Source organism: Staurois parvus, unplaced genomic scaffold, assembly GCF_062004578.1.
Source record: "Staurois parvus isolate SC_StPar_1 unplaced genomic scaffold, SC_StPar_1.0 ptg000401l, whole genome shotgun sequence".
Taxonomy (NCBI): domain Eukaryota; kingdom Metazoa; phylum Chordata; class Amphibia; order Anura; family Ranidae; genus Staurois; species Staurois parvus.
The window spans coordinates 522,502-549,923 of NW_028318197.1; the positions used below are offsets into that span (position 1 = coordinate 522,502).

The following is a 27,422-nucleotide window of genomic DNA, read 5'->3' on the forward strand; positions in this document are numbered from 1 at the left end:
TCTTCAGGCCATGTAACACAATGTAAGCTTCAAAGGCTAAATCCAAATACCCATGTGTTTCATATAGGAAGTGCTACTCTGAAGAGATGTGTGTACCAAAGCATCTGCAAAGCTTTTGTTCAGCTTCCTTTCAATTGAAATGGTTTGTCTGAACTCTGTGCCTGCCACTTTTGCGGGACAGCTTGGTATGTTAAAGGAAGTTGACCTATAACAGACTTACTGGCTAGATCACCAGGTGAAAGGGAAAAAAAGTCTAAAAAAACAGAAAACTAATGCACCCATCACATTTAAGAATTGATTGATATAGAGGGAAGAAGACCGCAGCTTAAAGGACCAGACCACTGCATATGGGAATATATAGAAACCGCATCCAGGCAGTAAAGGAGCACTTATGCAAGTGGCACACTGAAGTGGATATATCTTAAAGTGCCTTTTTCTGTTTACGGGACCCTTTAAGATCTGAGTCACACGGGTCCATCTTTGGCAAAAAGGACATTTATATTTTGATGTGCACAATGTTTATAAGGTGTAGTAGTAGGGAAGGCACAACAATATGCATTTCTTTATATGATTTATCTATTGTTTGTTGTGGGAACACAATTGTTGTTTGCAGCCAACCAATATTCATGTGATTGGTTATTGTTAAACACATATTCTACATTATATATAGAGCAGTGGGATAATCCTCTTTTCATATTTCTTTGAACACAATGTAAAAGTGTTGCATTTCAGAACTATCTGAATGTGGTACACAAGTCACTGTCAGAACCAAAAGTGTTGCAAATGCTACTTGAATTTGGGGCAATATATTTAACAAGAGGGTTTACCACTAGAAAACTGGCAAGCTGCTTTATTGAATTCCCTCCAAAGTGTATTCAGGGCTGCTTACCCCGGCATGCCTGTCACATTAGGACCAGCTGCTATGCTTCATAGACTTCAATGTGCTACTTGCATGCAGCACCTGGTAGATGAGATGCCAGAAAAAAATGGCCTGTTCATGCTGCGCAGGTATCTTCGAATGTGTGAATGAGGCCTAAAACAAGAAAGGTTTACTTTTTATTGAGGATGCTAAATCTCATTACATGCATTACAATCAGGTTGTACAATCTCTCATTTAGATATAGCAACAAGTATGTAGTGTTTGGTCCTGTCTGATTGGAAATAATAAATTTGGTAGGTCCAGATGGACAGATAGATCTAAGGTTGATTGCGCAGTGATTGTACTGTCAGACTGTGATTTGAGATGTGCAATATATATTGCCCGACTTCCGGGACATGTAGTTCCGGGCAGGTAGTTTTTTTTTTGCCTTCATCCCTGCTGCCAGCAAGCAGCAGGGCTAATCTATCAGGTGGAAGCATTCGGGCGGCAGCGCTGCCGCCCGATTGCTTCCACATAGCCCACAATGCTAGCCACCACCCCCTGCCCGCTATATGTCCTGGGCTCTGCTTGCCCACCTGAGGGCCCAGTACCAGCCGGGTGCCGGCAGTATGTCGGGATGCGTGTATAGAGGAGGGAGTAGAGTGGACACGTCCGCGCCACTCCCCTTCTTGTCCTCACCTGGAAGTGATGTGACATCACATCCAGGTCCCTGTTGACAGATTCCCGGCCAGCGAGACCAGTAAATAATGTAATGCAGTGTGATGTGTGCTGCGTTTCATTTAGTGTAGTACAGGGGAGACATGCAGGGTCCCCTATGTGATTATAAAAAAGTAAAAAAAAATTTTTTTTTTAAATGGAAGTTACACCCCCCCCCCCCCCCGATTTTTCAAGGCCCCCCCACATATGCACGCACAAACGTAAAAGCACACTCTGGAATGCCCGCACATGAAAACAACGATTGCAATACACAACTTACATTAAAAAGTTTAAGTTACACCCAATAAAACCCCCCCAGATTTTTCAAGGCCCCCCCACATATGTACGCATGCACAAACGTAAAAGCACATGCTGTGATGCGCACACATGAAAAGACGATTGCAATGCACATGTTACATATTGCCGCGCACGCCAGAATGAGAACAATAGTTCTAGCACCAGACCTCCTCTGTAACGCTAAAACTGATGACCTTTAAGAGGCTTTAAAGCGTCGCCTATAAAAAATATAGGGTTACTAAAGTTTGTTGCTGTTTCATGAGCACAAGCAAATTTAAGATTTGACATGTTGGATATCTGTTTATTCGATGCAACCTCGTCTTTTATATTTTACAAAAAAAATGGATAATTTATTGCTTTTTGTGCCCTAAAATTAATTTAAGTGTATTTTTTACTGAAATTTTGAATTTCCTAGACCTTTGTGATAATATTGTGTGACATAAAAAATTGGAACTAGCGCTATTTTATTCTGTAGGGTCTCTGATTTCAGAAAATATATAATGTTTTGGAGTTTGGTGTAATCTTCAGGTCTTAAATTATTTTTTACATTTGTGCAAAAAACATAAAAATGGCTCTGGCAGCGAAAGGGATAAAGGATAAGCCCGACACTCCCCTTTCCTGAAGAGCAGCCAATCGGTGCTCATCACACTGCAAGGTCTCTCCCCTCCCTGCTAGTCCCCAGGTGCAGTGCTGGAGACAGGGAGGGGAGGAGGAGATATACAGCACAATGTTAAAAATATTAAACATTTAAGTCCCTTTTTGTTTTTAACCACTTCCCGACCGGCCGTTGTATATAAACGGCCGGACGGTGGCACTGCAGGGTCGGGTGGCCTCCCCGCACCCTGCTTGTGGGCGCTCCCTGGGAGCGCGCAGCACCGTGATCCGGTGCCCGCTGTGTCCTCCGGACACAGTGAAACACCGATCGTCGGACGGGACCTCTGTACGAGGTCCCGATCATGTGATCACTGATTGGCCAATCAGTGATCACATGCAAAGTAGTAAGCAAGATGTCACTTCTGACATCATTGCTTACTATGTGTGAAATCTGTGAATGATCACAGAGGTCACATGGTACAAGGCTATTCACAAAAGCCTTGTACCATGTGACAAGCTATGACCAATCACAGCTCACTCAGTTCTTTTCAATGAGTGCAAGAATGCACACAGAGAGAAAGAGAAATGATTGCTTTTATATCCTATATGGGTGTAAAAGCAATCAGTGTAAAAAAAAAAATCTTCATCGCCCCTCACAAGTAGTACAGTGTCACCATGGTGACACTGTACTGCTAGGGTGACAGTATGTAAAAATAAATAAATAAATAAATAAAAAATAATATAAAAATGTAAAAAAAAAATGTTTAAAAATTATAATTTTTGCTTATAAACTAATTTGGATTTTTTTTTTTTTACTAAAAAGATAACGGAATAAATTTTGGCTACGATTTATGATGAAATATTATTTATTTGCAAAATTTTATAAAAAAAACACTTTTTTTCAAAATTTTTGGACATTTCATTTACATAGCAAAAAAAATACAAATCCCAGTGGTGAATAAATACCACCAAAATAAAGCTTTATCTATCTCAAAAAAATGGTAAAAAATTCATTTGGGTACAGTGTTGCATGACCGCGCAATTGTCATTCAAAGTGTGATAGCGCTAAAAGCTGAAAATTGCCCTGGTCAGGAAGGGGGTAAAAGTGTCTGGTCTGGAAGTGGTTAAAAGCCCCAGACATTCCATAAAGCACTCTAATTTAAATACGGTTTTGGTTAAAAGGGGTGTGTGTGTGTGTGTTTTCTTCTCTTATTGTCTGGAAAAGTAGATTGTCATGAGGGACAAGTATATTGGGGCACCGATTTTTAGCCACTGGACAAGCAGTTTTTTCAAAAATTTCCACACCCCTGGTAATGTGTATGGTGACTCTAAATGCCTTCATTGTGTCTTTTTTGCTTTTTCAAGGTATGTTCTTTGGGCTGAAGAAACTCTACCGCCGCAAGAAAAACGCAATGTACTATGTTTGTTGGAGCGTTTAGTTCGGAACTTTATAGGGGACAAGAGATACTGCAATGATGAGCGATATCTGAAATACTGCATCCGATTTGTGAGTCACTTCTCTATTTGTAATTGGAATGAACAGTGAAATGAGGGAATGTCTGTATGCTCATAGCATGCTCTGTTTCTCACTCCTTCTCAGGCTGAAACCATTGATGAACCCATGCAGTTCTTTGAGTATCTTTACAGCCGAGGTATTGGTACTTGTTCTGCTGCTCTGCATGTAATCTGGGCTGAGCAACTGGAAGCAAGGGGGGACCTGCACAATTCAAGTGCCATGTACCATAAAGCCTTCCAAAACCATGCACAGCCAAAGGACCTTTTGGATCATCACTACAGGTCAGAGCTCGAATGTGTCTGGACAGCTTAGCTGAATATTGAAGTCTTCATGGTCCATATAGTGAATATTCGGTATCTGCTTATGGTATTTGGTGGGACTGTGGCAAGGTATGAAGTGCAAGCACTTGGAGGTCCCTGAACATGCTTCTCAGACCTTCCTGCCATGGTCAAATATTTGGGCTGTTCTGACAGCAAAGCTTCAGCAATTCTACCTTCTGCCATTCCTATTGGCCAGTGAGGCAGCCCTTCGTAGTAAGAGGCCAATAGAAATGTGTGGGGTTGGGATGTAAGAACAAGCTCTGATGCTACCCTGATATTGTAGCACACAAATGTGGGCATCAGCTGTAGCTTTTAGCATCCAAACCTTTACCAATTATCATAATTCCATCCACGTGAGTACATAACTTTTAGGTGTGGTTTTAATCTTCTTTCTTTTTTCTTTTCTTTTCTTTTTTTTTTTTTTTTTTTCCCCCTTTTACAGAGCGTTTCAAACAAGAATTTCTCAGAAGACTTCAACTGATGGAGGTAAAACTGGGAAGGTCTGCTTTCTGCCCCTTCCCTCCCTCCCAGCCTTTTCTACCACTTTTGACTTTAGTGTTTTCGGAGGGAGCAGGTACCTAGTTTCGATAGGTACTCACTTCTGCCCAGATCACTCTCCTCACCCCACCTTCCCCACCTGCAGCCTTTTGGGACACATCACAGGTCCCAGAAGGCTGCGGGACAATTCACAAAGCGCAGCAGGGCTTGCTCATGTGCAGTTGGAAGCCAGTTGTGAAACCTCAAGGAGTCACAGCTGACTTCCCTTGGTAAACATATTGGTGTTGGGGACCTGCATACCAACTAAGAACCAGTCCGGGTGAGAACGGTGCTGGATCCTCAGACAGGTAAGTGTCCTTTTTATTAAAACTCAGCAACTGCAGTATTTGAAGAACCACTTTAAACTCTAAAAATAGAGTAAAATAATATGGCATATACAATTGCTACACAAGCATTATTGTAATTGAGTGTTATTAAAAATTACCTTTCCTTTCCAATCTGCAGCGCTGACATTTTCTGGCGAATTCAATGCAGTATGGAAACCTGGAGGCATTCTGTACACAGCTGGTGTACCGAACACCCCCCAGAAATGTAATTCCCTGCTTTTGTGATTGGCACCCTGATTTTCCCATAACTCTGTACTAAGATGCAAGTCAAATCTTGAGCATTCCCTGCAACAAATTTCAGACTTGCTGTCCAGATCACCAGGTGAAAATAAAGGAAACCTTAGTTATAACTATTTCACCAGTTTACTAGTGTTGGGCCAACTACTTCTGTGTTTTTGGCCTTTGTCTGTAGGCCTAGGGAAGCTGTATTTCCACAGTTCTCTATGTATTCTCTATCTCCAAATATATTTACACTGCTTATTTTGTAGGTGGTTTGACATGATCTGACCAGTTACCTTTCTTTCACCCCAATAGAATGCCATGTGCAGCCTCTGAGAGATTCACAGGTTTTGAATCAGATCACACCCACATCATTTACTGAGCCTTCATCACTAGCTAAATGTCAGGTACTGGTCTGTTTATGTGTGTGTTCAAAATGCCTTAGGTCTGTATGCATTTTGTGTGTGTTTTGTGTATAAATAAATATAAAGTAGGGAGTGGATTTAGAGCTCTAAGAAATGGCAATTTTACACCAGGTACATGTTACTTTAGTAGTGGAAGGGATGGATGGCTTGGTCCTGATCTGTCCAGCAGAGCTGCTATTAGCTGGTTTTATAGCACTGACCAACAGAGAGAAGAGTATTTGTAGAAGCACACCTTATGCCAAGATGTGTGTGGTGGTTGTGTTTTTGTTTTTTTTTTTTTATTTCCCTTATTGTCTTTAACACTTGTTATCCCTAACTAGCCCTACTTAACTGCTTCTTTTTTTTTCCACTCCACTTGGCTATTTTTTCTTTCTCACAAACTTTAAAAAAAAATTATTAAATATTGTGCAAAGAAAAATATATATTTCAGTCGTATTATCAAAAAAAGTTAATTTCAAAACCCCTTTTTTTTATTTTTAAATAACTTGCACTTTGAATCAGCCTTTGTCAGAAACCTGACAACCTAAACACATTACAGAATAAAATTAGTACTTTACATTTTCACTAGCTTCCTTTTTAAATGATCACTGATCCAACGTGTGTGTGTGTGTGATACTTGTTTGAGCTTTAAACTACAAGTTGGAATACCACAGAAAAAAAACTTGGTTTCGTGCAGTTATTGCTGAAATGTTTCTATTTTTTTGTATATTTATTCACTTTTCTAACAATCTAGATATGCATGGTAAAAGATGAGCTACATTTAAACTAAAGTAAATTTTCTCACCACTGCTAAGCGGTTTGATATTTTTTTAAATTTGGTTTAGAACTCTGAAGGAATTCAGAATCCAGTTGTGAAACATTCTGAAGTGCCTCCCAGTAAGGATGAACCCAGCGTGTAAGTATGCTGTCCTCATTTCTTCTTTCTGATGTGGAAATCCCTTTTCAAATAACACTTAAAAGAGCTGCAATGTACAATAAGATCTTTCTTTTTAAGGACCCTTCATTCTTCTTTTTTTTTTTTTTTTTTTTTTTTTTGAGGAACATAGTGGAGATTCCTCACATGCACTTTGACTACATTTTTTTTTCTAGTTTTATGCTAATTTGTGGTGGATAAAAATCATTTTAAAGAATATGTATACAGTGTGGTTGCTGATATATTGCAGAGCCTGTGACCTCCAGAAAACTGGAGTGTCCAGGGGGGTGGAGACAGTTTCAAAACCAACTCTTGGAAAGGGTCAATGAACTTAAAACTGACCACACACCAACTCCCCCCACATTCCTTTCTCAGCAGTAATGACAGTAATGCTCATTTTTCTATCAGGGATAGTCTATTACAGAGGTTTGCTTGCCTAATTCAACAGTCCTGCAGTCTTCCGCCCTGTCCGTTCCGGTTGTAACTACTGGTCCCACAAGGTCACTCCTCTTGTCAGCCTCCAGCTAGAGGTTAGCCATCCCTCTCGCTAACTTCATCCTGTACGAAGCAGTCACCACTGGTCCATTGTATTTGAAGATGCAGGAGGTGCTGCCACATTTCAGTCCGGAGAGTGCAGGAAAAGACTGCTGGCTGTTGAAAAAGTAATGTTCTGTTTTTTTTTTGGTTTTTTTTGTTTTTTTTTTTAAGATCATCCCTTTAGACAAATGACCATTAATCCTTCCATCAGCTTGGGGGAATTCCACTTTGCACAACACAAGAACCTGCCCGTCCTTTTAAAGTCCTGCCTAGGACCACTCTTACTTTTTTTAGGCAGAACATCTTGTGTGCCTCTCTGTAACTAGAGTCCTGACTTCCTAACTATAAACCCCACTAGCTGCAATCCACCCCCTGTCATCTGTACCTTCAGTGACCAAGGATAGTTACTCTTAATGGAAAGAGAAAAGATGGTAAGTGGGGCTTAAAGTGATACTAAACCTAAAAACATTTTTTTTTAGTCTTAATGCACATTGCTTGCATTAATGTAAAAAAAACACTTGCTTGCTTTTCCTGTGCTCCCCCTTCCCTGTGTGAGGAGGACGAGAGGGGAGAGGAGATCAGCGCTGTGCATGGTTGCATCTCTTCTCCCCTCCCTTCTTCTTCACACAGGGACTCGGAACAGCAGAGGGAGCCATTGGCTTTTGCTGCTGTCAATCAAATCCGGTGAAGAGGAAGCGTGGGGTGGGGCTAAATTTTGTCTGTCTGTCTATGGAGCACAACTTCTGTAGACACACAGGTCAGGAGCGAGCATGCAGCGTGTGTTGTCTTGGGTTCCCCCCAGCCATCCTGGCTCCTTCTCTTTATTTTGTGTCCCCATAGCAAGCCGTTTGCTATGGGGACACAAAATAAAGAGGAGGAGTCAGGATGGCTGGGGGGAACCCAAGAAGAGAGGATTTGAGCAGCTCTGTGCAATACCACTGTACAGAGTAGGTGAGTATAACATGTTTGTTATTTTAATTTAGAAAAAATTCTGCCTTTAGTAACACTTTATTGGGGCTCTGTCATGGGGCGAGGAGGGTTGGGAGGTGGTGGCAAACTGGTTAATAGCAATACTCGGGAGGTAGGAAGAGGTGGGCAAGGGTTGCTACGTTCAGGAAGTGTCGGAACATCTTAAAACTGAGACATGGCTGGAAGATTTTGAAGGCTCTTGAAGGTATGTAAATAGCCAGATTTTATCAGTAACTTAAAAGATAACCCCACTTACATGGAAAAATATATAGCAAATGAAATTTAGCATATACATTTGACAGACGTTGTTAAAAAATTACATTTAATTTTCAGTCTGCAACTGCTGTCATGTTCTGCAAAATGTAATGCAATATGGCAACCTGGAGGCATATGGAACGCCCTAGAAATGTAATGTCCAGCTTATGTGATTGATTGACTCATTGATTTTTCTCTGCCCTAAGAACTTTATGTACTCCCTGAAATAGGAATTTCAGTTTTGGTGAGATAATCCCCAAGGGTTTAATACTTGTAAATGGATGCAGACATTGCAGCTTTTCTCATCAGAACACTGATGGAGATTCACCAGATAATGAACCAGACCTTCCTACTCAGAATCGGTCTGCAAGAAGAGCAGAAAAAATAGTTTAAATCCTTGCAATTGGCATAGATCACTGATAAATAAGTGTGTGTGTTTATTTACAAAAGTGGAATTGCACTTTATTCAGTTAACCTATCAAAGAGATCAGATTTATTGGAAATCTAATTGAGTGTGTGACTAGACTTTTTTTTATTTTAAGCATTTAAAATGGTAGACAAATTCTCAAAATGATTCATGTATTTGAGACTACCCCTGTAAATTCAGCAAGCCACAAGTAGATGTTTCTGATTAGTAGACTGGTGCACTATCAATATTTTAAAATGTGTATATCTTGTATGTTTTAGTAACAAATGGGTGACAATCTCCAAGTCGGCTGTAGTACCCAAAGCAGTTGCATCTTCCTCAGAAATCAAGCAGGTTTCCATGTACTGTAAGGACAAACTAACCTGTGGAGAGTCCGAGATGTCCCTTGAGGAATTCAGAGCAAATATCTACAGAAAGAAATCCGAACAGCGCAAAAATATGCATCAGTGGGGTAATCTGCAGTTTCCTTTTTTCCACTTCCGTACAAAAGTTGACAGACGGGTGCGAAGATAAATCGCCTCTTAGCTCTTGACCACTGAATCTTGACGCACGGGTCATTTCCAAGGTTAAAGTTTTTTTTTAATTTTGGACAAAGTGGGGAGGGATTAGAACACCTATCAGTTTTTATTGCTACCTCTGCCCCTGTTAGGGAGATTCGCCCTCTCTATTTGTCCTGTTTATCTTTTTCAAAGTAAAAAGCAATCCCAAATTTTTGGCTGTCCCCATAACAGGAACAGGAAATCTTCCAATGGGGGCACTAGTTCTGGTGACTTGGGGGAAGGGGTTACACCCAAGAGATCCCCTTTATTTGTAGGGATTGCCTCGCCCTTCTGTTTTTTTTTTGCTATGGGACAAGAAGTGAAGTGAAGGTATATCTCCCCAGTGAGACACGGATGGCAAAAGTAAAAAAAAAAAAAAAGATGACAGGGTTATAACCCTGCCATATCCTATCCAAAATGGGGAGGGTGAGGTGGAGGTTGGGGAGAATGTTTTTTCTATAGTTCTACATTTTATGTGTGATTTCTGCTCAACCTGGTCGTTGGCATTTTTAGCTTTTGCCTGAAAGATGGAGCATAGCTTTAATTGCTAGTGTTTAGTGTGAGGCTTTTGAAGTGATGCAGTGCATTTTCAGAACTCGGAGGTCAGTCAAGTTTTCATCTCCACCTCCCTTACTTCCCGATGGCTTGCCCCTTTCATTAATTCAGATTCGGTTCTTTCAGTCATAAAGGCTCAGTATGACATGCAGGCGTTGTCTGCATGTCAATGCATCATGCTTAGGAACACCCACTTCCCCAGAGTGGAATCCACCCATCAAAGCATTTAGCTATTTGCATAACTCCTCCCATTAACCTGCCCACTGCTTGTATCAGGGCTAGTGGCTCTTGAGAGGAACACAGTGGCAGGGTGCTCTTATGTTTTTTTAGGACTGTAGAGCACTCACCCAGCCCCTCCCTCCAGCCATGATCTGTCTGTATTGCATAGAGAAGCACAGAGATCCAGTGATGAAATCACTGGGCTTAAAATAAGCTTTGTCATGAAAATGGAAAAGATGAATTGGAAAAACGTATTAGCACAATAATGGGGGCAAAAGGAGAAGTCAGGGAAGGGAAAATATAAGCAGATTACACTTTTTAAATTTTTGTGTATCCATTAACAGAGGAAGAAGAAAAGAAATACACGAAGGTCAAAGAGGAGGCTGCTTTCCAAGAACATATGTTGAAACAGAAGATGGAGCAACTGAGTGGCCTGCTAAATGTCCAGGCAGCCACAAACAAGCCTACTCCCGAGCCCAGTGCAGCAGTAAGTGTGATTCTTGATGGTCTTTGCAATAACTGCCTGTTTCAACCCTATTATACAGAATAACACAATTCCCTTTTATTTAGAGTTGTGTGGCTACAGTCATTTTCCAGCATATATAGCTTCAAATGAGGCAAGCAGATCACTAAAACGTAATCACAGAGATGATGTTATTGCACTTTTACCCTTGGCTTCTAAATCCAGTGCCATTGTAATTAAAACTTTCAGATAATCTTCAAAACAGTTTCTACTGAAAAAGGAAATTGCTTTTGCTTGAAATTGTAGTGCCTTTTGTGTTTTACTAGGCTAGATTGTGATAACTGACTGCCACCTAATGGTGTAAAGTGGTATTACAGTATGATTTTAAAATGCATATCCTTGTATTTTAAAGTGAGATGTGGCACACACAATCATAGCACTGTAGTGGACATCCCTTAATTCTGTTTTAGGACAGCTCAAGTCTTGTTTTGTGGGGCTCTGTTTAGAGAGATTTCTCCTCACTTACTGCCCTTGTTGGTAACTGTTTTAACAGTCATCAGTTTAGAGGAAATCTGCAACAGGAACACAGACCGGCAAAAAACGCTAATGATGGTTTTGGCTTAGTGTTACTAAACCCATGAACTTGCATTCACTTTATCTGGTCTCCAGCAGTACACAGAACATGGAAGTGCAGTTAGTTTAGTAAATATAAACTGCTAAATACCATTTCTCATCAGCAGTTAGAGAAGTCTTGTGACTTCTATCAGTGTCCAGCAGAGCACTGGTTTAAAGCTTGTAGGAGAAGTTTTTTTTTTTTTTTTTTTTTTTTCTGCTCTAGGAGGATGCAGAACCCCTGACCTCTGTCTGGACAGTGCTGATTGACCCTGTGCTGATCACATGCACTCTCCCAAGAAAAAAAAATCTCTAGCAATACACACCAAACTGAACATGTGCAGAGTGTCTCCACATAATAGTGCTTACACAGTGCAGAGGATTAACCCCCATAGGTTCCACAGTGAGTATAACAAGCATGCTTTACTGCATTTACAGACTGATTTTACTGTTGTGGGTTTAGTAAAACTTTATTCTTACTAGAAAAAAACTTTTTCTGTCTGTATTCCTTTTGAAGAGTTCCCCTTGCTTTCTAGAAAATGTCAGCAGGGCAGAAAGTAAGAGGAAATCTCTTTAATGAAGCCGGAGTAAAAAAAAAACGGGTTTGGACCATCATTGGCTCCATCCAGAGCAAAAGCACAAAAAAAAAATAAATATATATATAAATATAATTTTGTCTTTAACCATTAGCCGCCCGGCCAATGGCCGTTTGGCGGCTTCAATTGTGTCCCTGCATTCCGGGTGCACGCCATTTGGCGTGCTCCCGCACATGCGCCGTTTGCGCTAATGCAGAGCGGCGCAGCAGTGCGATCTGTCAGCAGCCGTGCACCTCGGACACGGCCGATGACAGATCCGAGTACCGGCTCCCGTTTCTGGTACCATGTGACCTGCTGTGACCAATCACAGCAGGTCACATGACAGTTGTATACAATGGATGGCTTCATTCATGATGCCATCCATTGTATACTAGTGCCTAGCTGTGAATGGTCACAGCTAATCACATGCACATGTCATGTGATTAGCTGTGACCAAATCACAGCTAAGCACAAAAAAAAAAAAAAAAAAAAAAAGCTGAATGAATCGATTTTATTCAGGTAAATGCTTGCTTATAGCAAAGTAATTCTTTGCTATAAGCAAATTGTGTAAAAAAAAAAAAAAAAATACTGATCACTTCCCCAAAGTAGCATTGCACTACTTTGGTCAAAGTAAAATATGAAAAAAAAAAAAAAAAAATTTAATAAATTAAATATAATAAAAAAATAAAAAAAAATCTATATATATATTTTTTTCATACTGTCACCAGTCAGTGTCCCTGTTCACCGCCATGCCAGTTATATGATGACGCTGTACTGCACTGGTGACAGTATGTAAAAAAAAAAAATAGTGAAAATAATTTTTTAAATTTTTTTTCATTTTCCGAAAAATTATGACAAAAAATTACAACTTCAAAAAACTCGCCATACCTCTTATGAAGTACGTCAGACTGTCTACTCTGCAAAAAGGGGTCATTTGGGGGATATCTGTACTGTTCTGACATTCTTGGACCTCAAGAAATTAGATTGGCCGTCAGTACTTCAGGATTGATCAATATTCAGATCTATACCATAGTTTGTGAACTCTATAACTTTCCTAAAAACTAATAATACATCCTAATTTGGGTTATTTTCACCAAAGACATGTAGCAGAATACATCTCGGCCTAAATTTATGAAGAACAATTATTTATTTGTAAACTTTTATAACAGAAACAAAGAAAAATGTGGTTTTTTTTTTTTTTTTTTTTTTCAAAATTTTTGGTCTTTTTTTGTTAATTTAGCAAAAAATAAAAACCCCAGCGGTGATTAAATACCACCAAAAGAAAGCTCTAGTTGTGTGAAGAAAATGATAAAATTTTAGTTTGGGTACAATGTTGTATGACCGCGCAATTGTCATTCAAAGTGTGAGAGCGCTGAAACCTGAAAACTGGCCTGGGCAGGAAGGTGTAAAATTGCACGGGATTGAAACGGTTAAATATACTTTAAATAGAATTCCTGATTTTTTTTTTTTTGTTTGCTTTATATTTGTAATCCATATCAAACTTTTAATTTTAATTTTTTTATTCTTAAACTCTCGACAGATGGCAACAAACTTCAGCATGTTGACACCAGTAGGAATTCAGTTTGCACTCCAGAATGAAAATCAGCCACACGTGGCAGGACCCTGTTCTCGCTCCCCCTTTGATCTGACTGCTGTGGCACAACAAACAGTTTCACCAGGAATTTCCACATCACAGTACAACCCTTCACCATCTGAACATCTGCTATCTGCGCCTGAAGACCCAATAATAAATGTCCAAGCTAGCAGAAGAGCTGAGTGGGAGGTGAATCATTCTCAGAACCCAGCCCTGGTAACATCTGATGGCAGCATGTTCGCTAAACCATCCTCTGTTTTGGAACGTTCACAAGCCTCACTTTTTGACACCCAAAAAACAATGTAAGTTTGATGTTAACTTAAAGGGATTGATTTACTAAAACTGGAGAGTCCAAAATATGGTGCAGCTGTGCATGGTAGCCAATCGCCTTCTAACTTCAACTTGTTCAATTAATCTTTGACAATGAAACCTGGAAGCTGATTGGTTTCTATGCGTAGCTGCTCCAGTGTTAGCTAATCAACCCCAAAGTGTTTTTGCCACTGTCTTTCAAACACATACAATGTGAATTTTTTTATCATAGGACTCAAAACATTAGTGCCAATATGGAGAAGTTACAACCTGCGACAAGGGAAGGTAATATGGTAGACCTTGTCTAATTATTCCTTTATACGTTGGTACCCCTGTGATTTATTAATTATGTATTAATTATGTTCTCTTTTCTCTCTATGCTTAATGCAGTAGCCAACTCATCGGGTTGTGTAGCAAATACTTCACATGTTACACCCAACACATCGTTAGGATATGTGCAAGCAACGCCATCTAGAGTCCTTCCCTCACCCACCGTGAACACCAAGGAGGCCCTGGGTAAGATGTGCTTATTGACAAACCCTCACCAAGAATATTAACACGTACCGTTTTGCTCAAAAGTTTGTATAACCTGGCAGAAATCATGAAATTTTGGTGTTTAATATTGAAAATGTCTGTTCATGCCAAAAAAAGTATTTTATTTAAGGATAGTGGCCATATGAAGCAATTTATTATCGCTACTTGCCTCCTTTTTTAAATCCTAATAACAGAAATTGCCTAAATGGCCCTGATAAGTTTACATACCCTGGAATGTTTTGGCCTTGGCACAGACACACAAGGTGGCTTCATAACAAGATAATGGAACTTTTATAAAGATGGAAAAGGATATAGAAATATATCCAAAGCCTTGACTATGCCTGTCAGTACTGTTCAATCACTTATTAAGAAGTGGAAAATTCAGGGCTCTCTTGATACCAAGCCAAAGTCAGACTTAGACTGCAGCCACAACTGGCCGAAGAATTGTTCGGGATACAGAGAAAAAAACCACAGGTAACCTCAGGAGAAATATACAGTTGCAAGAAAAAGTATGTGAACCCCTTGGGATTACGTGGAGTTTTGCATGAATTGGGCATAAAATGTGCTCTGAACGTCCTCTAAGTCACAACAATAGAAGAACACAGTCTGCTGAACATAATACTACACAAACATTAGATGTTGCCATGGTTTAATTGCACATAACATGTAAACATTCATAGTGCAGGGAGGAAAAAGTATGTGAACCTTTGGACTTAATAACTGGTTGACCCTCCTTTGGCAGCAATAACCTCAACCAAACGTCTCCTGTAGTTGCAGATCAGACCTGCACAACGATCTGGAGTAATTTTGGACCACTCCTCTTCACAAAACTGTTTCAGTGTAGCAATATTCTTGGAATGTCTGGTGTGAATCGCTCTCTTAAGGTCATGCCGCAGCATTTCAATCGGGTTGAGGTCAGGACTCTGACTGGGCCACTCCAGAAGGCGTATTCTGTGCTGTTGCAGCCATTGTTTTGTTGAATTACTTGTATGCTTTGGGTCATTGTACTGTTGCATCACCCATCCTCTGCGGAGCTTCAGTTGGCGGACAGATGGACGTACGTTTTCCTGCAAAATGTCTTGATAAACTCTGGAATTCATTTTCCCATCAATGACAACAATCCGTCCAGGCCCTGAGGCAGCAAAGCAGCCCCAAACCATGATGCTCCCTCCGCCATGTTTTACAGTGGGGATGAGGTTTTGATGTTGGTGTGCTGTGCCTTTTTTTTTCTCCACACATAGTGTTGTGTGTTCTTCCCAAACAACTCAATCTTGGTTTCATCTGTCCACAGTATATTTTGCCAGTAGTGCTGTGGAACATCCAGGTGCTCTTTTGCAAACTTCAAACGTGCTGCAATATTCTTTTTGGACAGCAATGGCTTCCTCCGTGGTGTCCTCCCATGTACTCCATTCTTGTTTAATGTTTTCCTTATTGTAGATGTGTCAACAAAAATGTTAGCATGTGCCAGAGATTTCTGTAGCTCTTTAGCTGACACTCTGGGATTCTTCTTTACCTCATGCAGCATTCTGCACTGTGCTCTTGCAGTCATTTTTACAGGACGACCACGCCTAGGAAGAGTAGCAACAGTGCTAAACTTTCTCCATTTGTAGACATTGTCTTACCGTGGACACATGAACATCAAGGCTTTTGGAGATACTTTTGTAACCCTTTCCAGCTTCATGCAAGTCAACAATTCTTGATCGTAGGTGTCAGGGCTCCCAGGTATGACCAGAGGTGTGTGACTGAAGCAGGGAAACGCAGACTTCAGATATGTGATTAACAATGTAATTTATTAACACTAACAATACAAACATAAACGCAGTGCAATACTAAACATAATACAGTGCAAACAAACCCAACCAACCACCCACAGATAACAGTACATACAAGCAAGCGTCGTCAGGCAGGCCGAGTCAATATCAATTGGGCAGGTAGGTACAGGGGGAGCAAGCGGAGAATGGTCGGGGTCACAGGCCAGGTTCAGCAGGTAGCAAGCAGCGTAGTACAGAGGGTCAGGCAGAGGGATGGTCAGGGTCACAAGCCAGGGATCAGAACAGGTAGCAAGCAGCGTAGTACAGAGGGTCAGGCAGAGGGATGGTCAGGGTCACAAGCCAGGGATCAGAACAGGTAGCAAGCAGCGTAGTACAGAGGGTCAGGCAGAGGGATGGTCAGGGTCACAAGCCAGGGATCAGAACAGGTAGCAAAGGAACAGAAACAGGATGCAGGACAGATACAGGGCCCAGGACAAACACAACACCAAGGCAGAGTCTGCAAGTCTGGCCATCCCTTAAATACACCAGTATCATCAGTTCCAGGTGTTAGCTGGCTGAAAGGTTGAGTCTCTGATTGCTGGGAGCACCCGCTGGCCAGCCCTGGTACTGCAGATCAAAAGGCAGGTGAGTCCCACCATTGCTGGCCAGTCCATTCCTGACAGTACCCCCCCCTCAAGGAGCGGCCTCAGGACGCTCCAAACAGTCCTAGCTGGGAAAAATGTTCCACCGCCCGGGTCTGGTAACTGGCGGGATATCAAAGACTGGCACACCGGGCAGGACTCCGGGCAGCGGTACACCGGGCAGAGGCACATCGGGCTGGACTCCGGGCAGAGGCACACCGGGCAGAGGCACATCGGGCAGGACTCCGGGCAGAGGCACATCGGGCAGGACTCCGGGCAGAGGCACATCGGGCAGGACTCCGGGCAGAGGCACATCGGGCAGGACTCCGGGCAGAGGCACATCGGGCAGGACTCCGGGCAGAGGCACATCGGGCAGGACCCCGGGCAGAGGCACATCGGGCTACCGGGCGAAGCGGCAGGCAGCGGGCCCCCGGGCGGAGCGACAGGCTTCGGGCCCCCGGGCGGGGCGACAGGCCTCGGGCCCCCGGGCGGGGCGACAGGCCTCGGGCCCCCGGGCGGGGCGACAGGCCTCGGGCCCCCGGGCGGAACTACAGGTCTCGGGCCCTCTGGCGGAGCGGCGGGTGCCGGACCCCCAGATGGAGCGACAGGCCTCGGGCCCCCAGGCGGGGCGACAGGCATCGGACCCCCAGGCGGGGCGACAGGCATCGGGCCCCCAGGCGGGGCGACAGGCATCGGGCCCCCAGGCGGGGCGGCGGGCGCTGGACCCCCAGGCGGAACTACAGGCCTCGGGCCCTCAGGCGGAGCGGCGGGCGCCGGACCCCCGGGTGGAGCGACAGGTCTCGTGCCCTCAGGCGGAGCGGCGGGCATCGGGCCCCCAGGCGGGGCGGCGGGCATCGGGCCCCCAGGCGGGGCGACGGGCATCGGGCCCCCAGGCGGGGCGACGGGCATCGGGCCCCCAGGCGGGGCGGCGGGCGCCGGATCCTCAGGCGGAGCGGCAGGCGCCGGACCCCCGGGTGGAGCGACAGGTCTCGGGCCCTCAGGCGGAGCGGCGGGCGCCGGACCCCCAGGCGGAGCGACAGGTCTCGGGCCCTCAGGCGGAGCGGCGGGCGCCGGACCCCCAGGCGGAGCGACAGGTCTCGGGCCCTCAGGCGGAGCGGCGGGCGCCGGACCCCCAGGCGGAGCGACAGGTCTCGGGCCCTCAGGCGGAGCGGCGGGCGCCGGACCCCCAGGCGGAGCGACAGGTCTCGGGCCCTCAGGCGGAGCGACAGGTCTCGGGCCCCCAGGCGGGGCGGCGGGCGCCGGACCCTCAGGCGGAGCGACAGGTCTCGGGCCCCCAGGCGGAGCGACAGGTCTCGGGCCCCCAGGCGGGGCGGCGGGCGCCGGACCCCCAGGTGGAGCGGCGGGCGCTGGACCCCCAGGCGGAGCGACAGGTCTCGGGCCCCCAGGCGGAGCAGCGGGCACCGAGTCACCAGGCATCAGGTCATTTGGCTCGACAGCGGGCACCGTGTCATCTGGCAAGGCAGTGGGCTCCGAGTCAACTGGTATGACCGCAGGCACTGGGTCAGACATTGGATCGTCTGACCGGACAGCGGGCATCGGGTCACCAGGCATCAGGTCATTTGGCTCGACAGCGGGCACCGCGTCATCTGGCAAGGCAGTGGGCTCCGAGTCAACAGGCACGACAGTGGGCACCGGGTCATCAGGTACCGGATTGTCTGGCTCGACAGCAGGCATCGGGTCACCAGGTATGACAGCGGGCACTGGGTCACCAGGCATCAGGTCATTTGGCTTGCCAGCGGGCACCGCGTCATCTGGCAAGGCAGTGGGCTCCGAGTCAACTGGTATGACCGCAGGCACTGGGTCAGACATTGGATCGTCTGACCGGACAGCGGGCATCGGGTCACCAGGCATCAGGTCATTTGGCTCGACAGCGGGCACCGCGTCATCTGGCAAGGCAGTGGGCTCCGAGTCAACAGGCACGACAGTGGGCACCGGGTCATCAGGTACCGGATTGTCTGGCTCGACAGCAGGCATCGGGTCACCAGGTATGACAGCGGGCACTGGGTCACCAGGCATCAGGTCATTTGGCTTGCCAGCGGGCACCGCGTCATCTGGCAAGGCAGTGGGCACCGGGTCACCAGGCATTGGATCGTCTGGCTCGAGAGCGGGCATCGGGTCACCAGGTATGACAGCGGGCACTGGGTCACCAGGCATCAGGTCATTTGGCTCGACAGCGGGCACCGCGTCATCTGGCAAGGCAGTGGGCTCCGAGTCAACAGGCACGACAGTGGGCACCGGGTCATCAGGTACCGGATTGTCTGGCTCGACAGCAGGCATCGGGTCACCAGGTATGACAGCGGGCACTGGGTCACCAGGCATCAGGTCATTTGGCTTGCCAGCGGGCACCACGTCATCTGGCAAGGCAGTGGGCACCGGGTCACCAGGCATTGGATCGTCTGGCTCGAGAGCGGGCATCGGGTCACCAGGTATGACAGCGGGCACTGGGTCACCAGGCATCAGGTCATTTGGCTCGCCAGCGGGCACCGCGTCATCTGGCAAGGCAGTGGGCACCGAGTCACCAGGTACGACAGCGGGCTCTGAGTCAATTGGCACGACAGCGGGCACCGGATCAGGTACCGGATCATCTGGATCAACAGCGGGCATCGAGTCAACTGGCCTAATAGGATCGTCAGGCTGGATCAGTTCATCATGCTGGGTAGAGGCATCAGGCTGAATGCCGGCTTCAGGCCGAGTAGAGGCTTCAGGCCGAGTAGAGGCTCCAGGCCGAGTAGAGGCTCCAGGCCGAGTAGAGGCTCCAGGCCGAGTAGAGGCTCCAGGCCGAGTAGAGGCTCCAGGCCGAGTAGAGGCTCCAGGCCGAGTAGAGGCTCCAGGCCGAGTAGAGGCATCAGGCTGCGTACCGGCATCAGGCTGCGTAGAGGCTTCAGGCTGAACCACGGAAGGCAGGCTCACCGGTTTGGATACTGGCAGGATGGTATTGGTTGGAAAGAATTTTCGCTTTTTTTCTGGTTTTAACTACTGGAGCACTGCAAGTAAACGCAGGTCTGCAAACGAATGGAGCAGCTGGAGACAGAGAAGAACTGGAGGATGGAACAGGAGAGGGAGCAGTTGCTACAGAGGGCTTTTTTACAGGGTTAAAGGCAGGATAGGTGCAGCGAGTGGGAACAGGGTACTGACATGCGGTAGATAGCCAAGTATACTGGGCTGTAACTGGAGGAGCTGTTGGGAATACAGGAGTAGAGTTAGAAGCAGGACTGGGTTTTTGTAAGCTGACTGAGGCTGGGTGCAACAAGTCTGTCCATGTCTGCAGTATGGGTTGAACAAAGCTGAGCTTACACAAAGCCTGTCTGCTCAATGACTGCACTGCGTTTATACAATCTCTTAGTGTCTGTGGTGAACATGTGGAATAACGCTCCAGAAAGTAACCCACATCATCCTCTAATAACCACACCAGGGACTCTACCTGGTCTGCACTAAATGGTGGCAAAAATTCATCCCTGCATTCGGGGGTACCAGATGAAACCAACTCTGCACAAACCTCAATCAAAGGCTGCACCTCAGAGAACTCTGTGCCCTGATCTACTAGAACATGAGCGAGCCGTATACATTCTAGCAGTTCATCCCGGGTATACTCCTTCAGAGTTTGAAAAGCATACTCCCTGTCATCAAACACTAGCAGATATAAATACGCAACCTCATCCAGATCCATCCTTCCCATCAACAAGCCAAGATGGCTTCCCTGTGCAGCCACTTCTGGTCAGGATTGGCCTTGGTGTAATGTCAGGGCTCCCAGGTATGACCAGAGGTGTGTGACTGAAGCAGGGAAACGCAGACTTCAAATATGTGATTAACAATGTAATTTATTAACACTAACAATACAAACATAAACGCAGTGCAATACTAAACATAATACAGTGCAAACAAACCCAACCAACCACCCACAGATAACAGTACATACAAGCAAGCGTCGTCAGGCAGGCTGAGTCAATATCAATTGGGCAGGTAGGTACAGGGGGAGCAAGCGGAGAATGGTCGGGGTCACAGGCCAGGTTCAGCAGGTAGCAAGCAGCGTAGTACAGAGGGTCAGGCAGAGGGATGGTCAGGGTCACAAGCCAGGGATCAGAACAGGTAGCAAGCAGCGTAGTACAGAGGGTCAGGCAGAGGGATGGTCAGGGTCACAAGCCAGGGATCAGAACAGGTAGCAAGCAGCGTAGTACAGGGGGTCAGGCAGAGGGATGGTCAGGGTCACAAGCCAGGGATCAGAACAGGTAGCAAAGGAACAGAAACAGGATGCAGGACAGATACAGGGCCCAGGACAAACACAACACCAAGGCAGAGTCTGCAAGTCTGGCCATCCCTTAAATACACCAGTATCATCAGTTCCAGGTGTTAGCTGGCTGAAAGGTTGAGTCTCTGATTGCTGGGAGCACCCGCTGGCCAGCCCTGGTACTGCAGATCAAAAGGCAGGTGAGTCCCACCATTGCTGGCCAGTCCATTCCTGACAGTAGGTCTTCTGAGAGCTCTTTTCTGCGAGGCATGGTTCACATCAGACAGTGCTTCTTGAAACCAGTAAACCCAAAACAGGTGTGTGTTTTTTAAGGGCAGGACAGTTGTCAGCAACACATCCAATATCATCACACTGATTGGAGTCAAGGTTGGCTCACTCCTGGCTCCAATTAGCTCTGGGCGAAGTCATTAAGCTAGAGCCTCACATACTTTTTCCTCCCTGCACTGTGAATGTTTACACGTTATGTGCAATTAAACCATAGCAACATCTAATGTTTGTGTAGTATTATGTTCAGCAGACTGTGTTCTTCTATTGTTGTGACTTAGATGACGTTCAGAGCACATTTTATGCCCAATTCATGCAAAACTCCACGTAATCCCAAGGGGTACACATACTTTTTCTTGCAACTGTAGGCTGCTCTGGAAAAAAGATGGTGGTTTTCAAGGAGCACAATACAATGATACTTGAACAAAAATGATCTGCATGGTCAAGTTGCCACAGACGCCTTTACAGCGCTAATGCCATGATAATCCCAATTGCAATATGCCTGACAGCACCTTGACACGCCTCACAGGTTCTGGCACGTTGTTTGCTGGAGTGACAAGAGCAAAATATAGCTTTATCGTCACAACCATAAGCGCTATGTTTGGAGAAGGGTCAACGATAGTGACAAGAATACCATCTCCACTGTAAATGGTGGTGGCACACTGGGGAGGTTGGAGTGGATTCTAAAGGCATGGGGAATCTTGTGAAAATTGATGGCAAGACGAATGCAGCATGTTTTTAGAAAATATTGGCAGGCAATTTTGCATTCTTCTGCATGGAAGCTGCACATTGGATGCTCTTGGACTTTGACTCCAGCACTACAATGACTCTAAGCAAAAGGCCAAGTTGTCCCTCCAGTGGTTACAGCAGAAAAAGGTGAAGGTTTTGGGGTGGCCATCACAGTCTCCAGACTTTAATATCATTGAGCCACTCTGGGTGGATCTCAGACATGCGATCATGAAAGGTGGCTAAAGACTTTGCATGACCTGGAGGCATTTTGCCAAGACGAATGGCCAGCTGTACCACCAGCAATAATTTGGGGTCTCCTAGACAAGTATTATAAAAGACTGCACGTTGTCATTGATGCTAAAGGGGGCAATACACGGTATTAAGAACAAAGGGTATGCAGACTTTTGACCAAGCTTCATTTAATTTATTTACTTGTTGCCATGTTTTATGACTATGCCATTCCCATGAGAAATACTAAAAAAAAAGTGTTTTTGTCTGCTCACTCATGTTTTCTTTAAAATGGTACATATGGCATATTGCTAATTCTCCAAGAGTATGCAAACTCTTTTTGATAGAGTAGAAAATGGTTAGAACCTGTGCCAGGTGTTTTTATTTGTTTCCATTCAGGGAAGATTACACATCCTTTTTTGTAAATCTAAAATTGTAAGGTGTCATGAGACTATAAGGTGAAGGGAAATCTTACAATAGGGAAACCTATTCAGGAGAGATGGGGGAACTTAATATGAACATCTTGAAAGGAAAGGGAAAGTGGGAAACTGACTGAAACCTCTGAATACATTTAGGGTAGGGTTTCTCAGCTAGGGTTCCTCCAAAGGTTGCTAGGGGTTCCTTGAGCAGTGAGAAGTTTCTGTACCTCAGATATGTTCCCACTGAAACCATTGATTTTTTTTTTTTATCTACCTCTAAAGGGGCAACTCTTCCCAATGACAACAAGTGTAAGGAGCATTCTTTCCACTGATGTATCGTGAGTTGTAAATTAAGTCATATTTACCAGGGGTTCCTTGAGACAGGAAAGCTATTTCAAGGGTTTCTCAGTGTTGAAAAGGTCGAGAATCTGCATTAGGGTATGAATATGGATCAGGAGGGCAGCGGTTTTACTACAAAGTTAAGAGCGAACACAGGGGCATGACCTCAATCCAACAGGAGGCAAATAGGGCAATGCGAGAGAGTAGTATGCTGCTGAAAGAGTAGTGGATGCTTGGAACAAACCTCCATCAGCTTTCGTGAATTAAACGCTTAAATTAAAGCTAATTTGTCTGTACTTCTGTGGATCACAGTACTGCAGTTTGTTCTGCACTCCTGTGACCTGTTTTCAGCTGACGTCACTCAGTAGGTCCAGGCTGGGGAAAGATCCCGACCTAGCGATCTGCTAAGAGCCTGAGCCAGCATGGGGGGGGGGGGGGCATGCAGAGCAGACGGCTGTGACTGACAGTCATCACACTGCTCACAGCAGTGGTGAGAACTCAGAAATCAGTTGTCATGTGATTGCTAAGTTCTCACACTTCGAGCCAGTGGGGGACAGATGCAGCATCGATTCGAAGTCTGATTTTGTGAAAAAAAGCCATCCCATACTTTTTTTTTTACAATGGATTTTATAATAGACAACGCAACAACATATGAACAGTCCGAGACGAGCTCATTAACACAAAAAAGTAGGGTGTACATTTCTGTTAATGAAGGACATAACAAATGCACTAAAATATTGACACAGAGAGAAACGGAATATAAAATCATAATCTCGAAAGGAATAGAATGAGGCCCTATGGAATTATGTAGGCAGCTAATAGTTGCCAATGAACTGATGGACAAAGACCAAGGATAGTTACTAAAGTCGCATACAGATGATGGGAAAAGTTAAGCATAAAATCTCACGGGAAGCATATCAGAACTCTACATCTAAAACTTCCAAGAAATCCAACCGATATATAAAACATTACAGACACAGTTCTCTAGGGGTAGCTCAGTCAGTGCATATAACATAACATAAAAACTGACAGAAACAATAAAAAAAAAAACAAAGAAGAAAAAGCGAAGAAACAAGAATAGTAAAAGGCAAAGAAGAAGAAAGGGCTCCATGGGAACTCACCTGGAGAATCTTATATCGACAGAAGGGTCTGATCAAATCTAGACGGTTGAGCCACATTGATCCAAGGACCCCAGATCTGTAGAAACTTAGTGTGGGTGTCAAGCAGCATAGCCCTTAGCTTCTCATTAACCATTATAAAGTTCATTCGATTCTTAATGGCTTCAAAGCTAAGAGGGGTTTTCCAGGCTTTTGCGATCGTCAACTTCGTAGCCATAAATAGATGCGATGCTAACTGCCGTTCAGGACGGAGCAGGAGCAGTGGTTTAAATAATAGTGCCTCATATGGGTTACGCCTAATATCTGTGTGCAGCATAGTGCGGAGGAGGACATAGACCCTAATCCATAATACTAATCCATGCATACCTTGAGGCAAGTCTACCAAATATGGGCCATGATGCCCATTTGTTGACAACCCCGAAAGCAAGTCAGAGAATATGATGGAATAAAGCGAGCCAATCGGGCAAGCATATAATACCATCTATAAAGGACCTTGTAGGCGTTTTCTAGGATAATAACGTTACTCGAGCATTAAGACAATACCTGAATCGTGATCCGCCAGTCCTGCTGATCTAGACAACCCCCGAGTTCCGACTGCCACTGCTGATAAGAGCGAACCGGGGGAGCCCGATAAGAAATGATAGCGGAGTAGACAAGGGAGATCAAGCCTGGCGCATGAGGCCTATGCCTACAAAGACTTTTGAAGGGAATCAGCCTATAGGGGCCCAAATGGGTTCGTAATAATGTAATAAGAAAATGCTGAAGTTGGAGGTAGCTAAAATGCTCCCTCAACAGGATATCACGTGAAGAACGCAAAGTCGCGAAAGTAAGTATCCGGGTGGGAGAGAGCATGGATTGTACATCATTGAAGCCATGGGCTGACCACCACTCAAACTGGCCAGAATTATCGAGGCCTGGAGGAAACAATGGGTTGTGAAATAGGTGCATCAAGGGTAAGTGAGCAGAAATAAGACCAGCCGAACATTTGAGTCCCAGAGACGAAGTGTATGTGTTAATGTCGGGTTTAGGGGTGATGGACGATGACCCATACTTCTTTTAATCAAAAGTAAGCGAACTTAAGCCTAGTTCTATCTGCAGACCAAAATGAGTTAAAAAAAAAAATGGCTGATTCTGTGAACCACTTTTTCCTCATTCACTTTTCTGTGTGTTTGATAGTTTTTTGAGGGTATATCCTTAATTTTGGAGAGCTTTCCACTTCCTCTTGTGTGTTTGGGATAGAAGCCAATGGGATGGGAAATCTCCTTACAGGATACAGGAAATTGGACTAAACAAATACTGCTCAAGTTTCCATCGCTTGTTCAGCTTTCAAGATTTCTATAACATGCTGTTGGAAATTTCTGGCTGTACAATTTTAGTATGTAATAGGCAAATTTACCTGATATTTATTTTCCTTGGTCACATGAAAAAATGTAATCCATAAACAATTGCCTATTTTGGCTTGCAGTGGGATAGCAGATAATTGGAAGACAGAAGGTGGCTGCTCCCCACACCAGAACCCAGTTACTATATAGAAAGGAGAACATACAGCTTCAGCCTAAGCTTCTCCTGACTACACCCCTCTGATGTTTTTACCTTGCCCATGGGACTTAATCATGGAGATCTCTATGATTTAGGTTCCATAGGTGAGGTGAAACGAGGGGGTGTAGTCAGGAGAAGCTTAGGCTGGAACCTTATTGTCACCTTTCTGTAAAGTGTCTGGTTCCCGGTGTGCGGTGGTTCCACTTTTTTGTCTTCTGATTTGCTTCTGCTAGCCTAGATGAGCTTGTTTAATGTCTGCACCCGATCTGTGCTTTGAACTGCAGGGGGAGGCTCTGTAGTGCTTTGAGCGACGCTCCAAGTTCTTTGTATATGGGGCATAGAAAATGTTATAGTTCAGAATTTCACACTAGCTCATACATTTGATGGTTGACATCGCTATGGCATACAGCACTTCCTTAAAAGCTTTGTGTTGTTTCCCAAAACCAGGATGCTTAGTAATTACATTTTTCATGTACCCAATAATAAAGGGTTTTGAAACTAATTATTGCCTTGAGGTTATTTGCTAAGTTACATGATATGTTATATTTTCTTTACAGGTTTTATAATGGATATCTTCCAGACATCTACTTTTCCTAATGATGAAGAGGATGAAAACCTCTTTGAATCAACAGATCCCAAAACACCTGATCTTGAGGCCCTTTGTCGAAATGACAGTAAGTTTCTTTTTGTCTTAAAGATCAGCCTGATGGCTCCTGATCTCCTGTGTTCTGGTTTCCTGTTCAGAGTGTTGTATTTGTTGAAAAATGTATAGAATATGGGTAGTTGCTATACAAGCCTTTTTATAATTTAAAGTTAAAAATGTATTGAGACTGCCGCCAGCTATGTTTTGGAAAACTGGTTAAGTATTTCAAGTATGGTTCCCGTATGGAGTGTTCTGTACACTGCTGGTGTGCAAAGCACCCCAAGTAAAGTCACCTCCTGCTTGTTTGATTGGCTCACTGATATAGCCAGCAGTTTTATGTTTTGTATAGAACCAGGACTGATAATGCGATTAATAGTCAAGACTTCCACTCAGGTGGCTGTAGGAAATGGGATTCATGTGTTTAGGTACAAATGGCACTAGTTAGTGTGTTGTTTTTTGGGGGTTTTTTTGAGTAATGATTTTTTTTTTCTTCTATAGATAATTCAGATGTGGGTGGCTTTCTGGGACTACATAATCTTGCTCCAGCATTGCCATCTGCCTTCTGCATCTTTGAAGATGATATAGCTAAACCAAATGAGTAAGTTATTGTAGTTTTTCATTTCAAGGTTGTGTTGGGTTTTTTTTTATTATTCCTGTTTTTTTTATTATTATAGATCAAGATTATATTTATTTTATCAAAAAGTTAGGAGACTAGCAGCCATTGAAGCTTCACATAGAAGAGCTTTTTTTTTTTTTTTTTTTTTTTTTTTCCTTGATCAGTGGGCTGATTCTCCCATCTACACAAGTTGGTGGATGGAGGAATCCTCACTGCTGTTTTATTGCATGCTGACAGTGGGGACTTCACCGCTGGCAGAGTACACTGGACAGTGCTGCAGCAAGTGATCGAATGAAAATTTTCCAACATTCCTGTTCGTCAGAAACTGATGGTTAAAATGGCACACTAGTATCAAGAGTCAAAGGGAAGGAATATCCCATTCATGCTATTTCTGTGAACTGAGTGGTGTCAGCTCTCAGGTCCCCCCCCCCCCCCCCCCCCAATCTACCAACTGCTCTCAGATCTGTACAACATAAAGGCTAAGTATTCTTTAGTTCCACGTTAAGAACCTGGATGGCTGTTTTTATAAAAAAAAA

The 27,422-nt window shown here is 44.5% G+C and overlaps 1 protein-coding gene across 1 annotated transcript in view; it reads left to right on the plus strand.

Moving 5' to 3' along the window:
- The window catches only part of BUB1 (BUB1 mitotic checkpoint serine/threonine kinase), a 47,157-nt gene that overhangs the window by 2,759 nt on the left and 16,976 nt on the right, over positions 1-27,422 (plus strand). Inside the window, exons 3-14 of the mRNA XM_089686495.1 lie at positions 3,833-3,974; positions 4,068-4,264; positions 4,746-4,789; positions 5,722-5,813; positions 6,656-6,726; positions 9,193-9,383; positions 10,590-10,732; positions 13,436-13,791; positions 14,031-14,083; positions 14,189-14,314; positions 26,185-26,301; positions 26,769-26,868. Coding sequence (XP_089542621.1) covers positions 3,833-3,974; positions 4,068-4,264; positions 4,746-4,789; positions 5,722-5,813; positions 6,656-6,726; positions 9,193-9,383; positions 10,590-10,732; positions 13,436-13,791; positions 14,031-14,083; positions 14,189-14,314; positions 26,185-26,301; positions 26,769-26,868 — 1,632 coding nt within the window. The remainder of the gene's footprint in view (positions 1-3,832; positions 3,975-4,067; positions 4,265-4,745; positions 4,790-5,721; positions 5,814-6,655; positions 6,727-9,192; positions 9,384-10,589; positions 10,733-13,435; positions 13,792-14,030; positions 14,084-14,188; positions 14,315-26,184; positions 26,302-26,768; positions 26,869-27,422) is intronic.